Source organism: Esox lucius, chromosome 19 (assembly GCF_011004845.1).
Source record: "Esox lucius isolate fEsoLuc1 chromosome 19, fEsoLuc1.pri, whole genome shotgun sequence".
Taxonomy (NCBI): Eukaryota; Metazoa; Chordata; class Actinopteri; order Esociformes; family Esocidae; genus Esox; species Esox lucius.
The window spans coordinates 125793-131792 of NC_047587.1; the positions used below are offsets into that span (position 1 = coordinate 125793).

Consider the following 6000-nt stretch of genomic DNA (forward strand, 5'->3'; position numbering starts at 1 on the left):
AACATGAAGCCATGTATACCTTACAGTAACATGAAGCCGTGTACAGTCTACAGTAACATGAAGCCACGTACAGTCCACAGTAACATGAAGCTGCGTACAGTCCACAGTAACATGATGCCACATACAGCCTACAGTAACATGAAGCCATGTATATCTAACATTATACATGAAGCCACGTACAGTCCACAGTAACATGAAGCTGCGTACAGTCCACAGTAACATGAAGCCACGTACAGCCTACAGTAACATGAAGCCATGTATATTTTACAGTAACACGAAGCCGCGTATAGTCCACAGTCACATGAAGCCACGTACAGCCTACAGTAACATGAAGCCATGTATATCTTACAGTAACATGAAGCCACGTACAGTCTACAGTAACATGAAGCCACTTACAATCTACAGTAACATGAAGACTTGTTTATCCTACTGTAACACGAAGCCACGTACAGCCTTCTGTAACATGAAGCCACGTACAGCCTACAATAACATGAAGCCACGTACAGCCTACAGTAACATGAAGCCACATTTATCCTACTGTAACAAGAAGCCACATGTATCTGACTGTAACATGAAGCCACGTACAGCCCACAATAATATTAAACCATGTATATCTTACAGTAACATGAAGCCATGTACATCCTAAAGTAACATGAAGACACGTGTATCCTACAGTAACATGATGCCACGTATATCCTACAGTAACATATAACATGAAGCCACATACAGCCTTTAGTAACACAAAGCCATGTACAGCGTACAGCAACATGAAAGCCACGTTTATCCTAGCGTAATATGAAGCCACATACAGCCTTTAGTAACACAAAGCCATGTACAGCGTACAGCAACATGAAAGCCACGTTTATCCTAGCGTAATATGAAGCCACTTACAGCCTTGTTACTTCCCCGGTGCTTTCTGTTGCTCTGTGTTCGTATGTGTGTTTGTGCTTTGTTTCTCTGCGTAGTTCTTGCAGGCTAATTGGCTTCCAGATCGCCTGTTGCAGCTGACTGGTGGAATTTCGGGCTGATTGGAGAGCACAGCCTGCATTTAAGTCACAGAGTAACTGAAAACTCTCTCTCTGCTACTGCTCTGCTGTTGTTTGTCCTGTATTGCTGTGTTTGTGAGTTGTGAGGACATTTATTAATTAATGCTTTGATTGTGTGAGATTTGTGTGGTTGCAGAGAGCTGTGCTTTTGTTTGTTTTGTTTGTGTTGTGAGTGACTACTATTTGGGAAAAACCCTTAACGGCCTCTGTAACGGCCTCTTAACTTGACTCCCCAATTGTGAGAATTGTGGAGTCATTGTGAAAAGTTTTCATTGTGATTTTATATTTTGTCTATTCTTCTCCTTTACTTCTCCTGTTAAATAATCAGTTTTCCAGCGTTCGACTCCTGTCACAGTCAAAACACATTATGCCTTAGGATTTGTTCAGGAGAGACAAAAACTTAACTGGATACAACCTTCAGTAACTGTTATAGGAAGCTCAAAACAGTTCTGGTGGATATTAGGATTTGTTCAGGATAGACAAACACTTCACTGGATACAACCTTCAGTAACTGTTATAGGAAGCTCAAAACAGTTCTGGTGGATATTAGGATTTGTTCAGGATAGACAAACACTTCACTGGCTACACGATTCTCTTGTCTTCATTTTTTACGAAAGTCCGTTATCGTCACCTAGGCTATATTGATAGATACTATGTCAATGTCATTCACACATTTCTAATTATCTGTTATAACTGCCAATGACAAAAGAGGATTTCTTCAGGATAGACAAACACTTCACTGGCTACACAATTCTCTTTTGTGGTGGAGGTAAACTTAAGAAATGTTACTCAGTTTAACTCTGGTTAATGGTGTCTAATGAAATATTCAAACTTGGCCTGATGTTTGTTTGACATAATTATATAATATCTAGAGGCTATACTGACACTCAGAAAATGTTTAGCTCTGTGGTGTAGTGGTTAATGACACAGCCTTTCACGTGGGCGACCCGGGTCCGAATCTTGGGATAGCAGCCATGATCAACACGTCCTATTACGGGCCGGCTGAACTAGGCTTGTTATGTAAGATTTAAAAGAATGCACTGACCTAGCATCTCTGACATTCTGTTGTAGGCTGTTCCAGAGTCTAGGGGCCCGTATAGCAAAGGCCCGGTTCCCTTTAGTTTTCAGTCTAGACTCCAGAACAGCCAAAAGTCCTTTTACAGCTGATCTGAGAGGCCTAACAGTGCAGTATGGGTTTAACATGTCACTAATGTAATCAGGTGCCAGACCAGTGTGGAATCTGAGCATTAACAATTACAATATGAATGTACGTTTCATTGGAAGTGAATGTGTCTAAATAATGAGAACACAATATGTTAAAAGCACAATATGTTTTGCTAGCAATCCTAGAGCCAAACTTAATCTGAAACAGATTGGGGTTTTTGTGGACATTTCTCTAACCAATGTATTCTCATTGATTAAAGGACTGGGAGCCCTTTATTCAAATTAGAAAAGGAATGTGGGGGATCTGGTATTTGCCTAGGGGGCATCTATTGTCTGTCCAGATGCTGTAAGAACTCTTAGAATTGAAGAAGTTACCTATGGGGGGAAGGAGAGCTTGTCCTTTGTATGAAGCTTAGGTAGTAACATAACAAAGGGAATGTGTTTTATTGACATAGGACAGCTGGGCAGTATCTTACCACACCCCTTTTTGCTGTAATAAATACGGATTGTGCATGTATGGAGTCAGTATGTTATGCAATGAACAATCTGTTTACACTGAGAATAATAACTAAAAAGATAGCTGCTAGATGTAGGCTAACAATACCGCGAACGTTTAGCCAGAGACATACTGTAGTACATAGCTAGCTCGCATCCACACTGTAATGTTAACCCTCTACACGCCGCCAAGTGAAAATGTAACTGCAGCTAACGGCAATCACTAACTAGACAATGAAGAAAACCTAAATTGTGTTTTGGACCTGAAAGTTACATGCTTGGAAAGACAGCACTTCTTTTACTAATCACCTGCATCCATCAAACAAGTTTAAAGAATGATAAACAGACTCACTTCGTTCGACAGACTACACATCAATCCTTGAGCCAGTCAGATGAGCCTCTATGTTAAATGCACCTTCTGCTTTTTCTAAAGGTCAATTACGAGATATTTTGAGTGTGGTAGTTTAAGTTTTGATAATATTTTAATGAACGACAATATGTTACAACTTTATTTGTATTTTTTTTACATTATGGTCAACGTTGGGGTGGCAAGGCAAATCTCAAGGATGGCAAAGGGCTGTGATAGCCTTGTTTAATATAATGATTTGTAAGAAGAGATCCTGCACCAATTTCATCCCAAATCAAGCAGAGGTTATTGTTGTTTATTTGATCTGCTAGCTGCGGTTTATTCTACTGCAGGTTATAATGCACACCCAAATTCAGTATCTCAGAAAATTTGAATATTACTTAAGACCAATACACAAAAAATGTACAGCACTCAATACTTAGTTGGGGCTCCTTTTGCCTGAATTACTGCAGCAATGCGGCGTGGCATGGAGTCGATCAGTCTGTGGCACTGCTCAGGTGTTATGAGAGCCCAGGTTGCTCTGATAGTGGCCTTCAGCTCTTCTGCATTGTTGGTTCTAGCGTATCGTATCTTCCTCTTCACAATACCCCACAGATTTTCTATAAGGTTAAGTTCAGGCGAGTTTGCTGGCCAATTAAGAACAGGGATACCATGGTCCTTAAACCAGGTACTGGTAGCTTTGGCACTGTGTGCAGGTGCCATGTCCTGTTGGAAAATGAAATCTGCATCTCCATGAAGTTGGTCAGCAGCAGGAAGCATGAAGTGCTCTAGAACTTCCTGATAGATGGCTGTGTTGACCTTGGACCTCAGAAAACACAATGGACCAACACCAGCAAATGACATGGCACCCCAAACCATCACTGACTGTGGAAACTTTACACTGGACTTTAAGCAACGTGGATTCTGTGCCTCTCCTCTCTTCATCCAGACTCTGGGACCTTGATTTCCAAAGGAAATGCTAAATTTACTTTAATCAGAGAACATAACTCAGCAGCAGTCCAGTCCTTTTTGTCTTTAGCCCAGGCGAGACGCTTCTGATGCTGTGTCTTGTTCAAGAGTGGCTTGACACAAGGAATGCGACAGCTGAAACCCATATCTTGCATACGTCTGTGCGTGGTGGTTCTTGAAGCACTGAGTCCAGCTGCAGTCCACTCTTTGTGAATCTCCCCCACATTTTTGAATGGGTTTTGTTTCACAATCCTCTCCAGGTTGTGGTTATCCCTATTGCTTGTACACTTTTTTCTACCACATCTTTTCCTTCCCTTCGCCTCTCTATTAATGTGCTTGGACACAGAGCTCTGTGAACAGCCAGCCTCTTTAGCTATGACCTTTTGTGTCTTGCCCTCCTTGTGCAAGGTGTCAATGGTCGTCTTTTGGACAGCTGTCAAGTCAGCAGTCTTCCCCATGATTGTGTTGCCTACAGAACTAGACTGACAGACTATTTAAAGGCCTTTGCAGGTGTTAGCTGATTAGAGTGTGGCACCAGGTGTCTTCAGTATTGAACCTTTTCACAATATTCTAATTTTCTGAGATACTGAATTTGGGGTTTTCATTAGTTGTCAGTTGTAATCTTCAAAATTAAAAGAAATAAACACTTGAAATATATCAGTCTGTGTGGAATGAATGTATACATTATACAACTTTTTGAATGGAATTACTGAAATAAATCAACTTTTTGATGATATTCTAATTTTATGACCAGCACCTGTATTATACATGGGCACAGCAAATTATTGTATTGCATTCTGTAAAAATATATCCAATGTATTGATTAGTCATTTTAAGTCCTCTTACTAACCAAGAGATTTCATGAATCAGTAGTCCTCTAACCAACCCAGAGGTTTTATACATCAGTAGTCCTCTAACCAACCCAGAGGTTTTATACATCAGTAGTCCTCTAACCAACCCAGAGGTTTTATACATCAGTAGTCCTCTAACCAACCCAGAGGTTGTTTACATCAGTAGTCCTCTAACCAACCCAGAGGTTTTATACATCAGTAGTCCTCTAACCAACCCAGAGGTTTTATACATCAGTAGTCCTCTAACCAACCCAGAGGTTTTATACATCAGTAGTCCTCTAAACAACCCAGAGGTTTTATACATCAGTAGTCCTCTAACCTACCCAGAGGTTTTATACATCAGTAGTCCTCTAACCAACCCAGAGGTTTTATACATCAGTAGTCCTCTAACCAACCCAGAGGTTTTATACATCAGTAGTCCTCTAACCAACCCAGAGGTTTTATACATCAGTAGTCCTCTAACCAACCCAGAGGTTGTTTACATCAGTAGTCCTCTAACCAACCCAGAGGTTTTATACATCAGTAGTCCTCTAAACAACCCAGAGTTTGTTTACATCAGTAGTCCTCTAACCAACCCAGAGGTTTTATACATCAGTAGTCCTCTAACCAACCCAGAGGTTTTATACATCAGTAGTCCTCTAACCAACCCAGAGGTCGTTTACATCAGTAGTCCTCTAACTCGCCCTATCCGGCGGAAGAGCTTTCAGACCTGTCTATTTATACAACTTTAATTAAACACAGTGGTAACAGGTCTGTGTCTGCACGCAGACAGATGGTAGGATCAGCACCCTGCTGCACCTGGCCTCTCTCCCTCCCTCCCTCCCTCTCATATCTTCTCCCCCGCCCTTGAGATTCCTCCCCAATCCATCCTGTCACTAACACTCTAACCAAGCATTGCCGGTGACCTGCGGCCCGAGTGGTTTCAGCACACAGCTACAACACACAAAACAATTCACTTGTTACATTAAGTGAGTTAAGAAGAGAGAGGAGAAAAATGTGGAGGGGAAAGGTCATGGAACTCACCAGAGCGCGAGGGGGACCTGTTCATCGCCATGGTGACGCAGAGAGCGGAGCCCGAGATGAGATGAGATGGATGACAATCCGCTCGCTCCCGTCAGGTGGCTTAACG

At 41.6% G+C, this 6000-nt stretch overlaps 1 protein-coding gene across 2 annotated transcripts in view; it reads right to left on the reverse strand.

The window, feature by feature from the left end:
• Positions 1–6000, reverse strand: part of LOC105029374 (anoctamin-1) — a 90463-nt gene extending 84463 nt beyond the window's left edge. The window contains exon 1 of one of the 2 annotated variants that reach the window (XM_010902697.4): positions 5895–6000. In XM_010902697.4, the coding sequence (XP_010900999.2) occupies positions 5895–5925 (31 nt within the window). In that variant the 5' untranslated portion in view covers positions 5926–6000. Of the gene's footprint in view, positions 1–891; positions 971–5894 lie in introns of those variants that run through there. The other variant, XM_034288456.1, reaches the window with a different exon arrangement.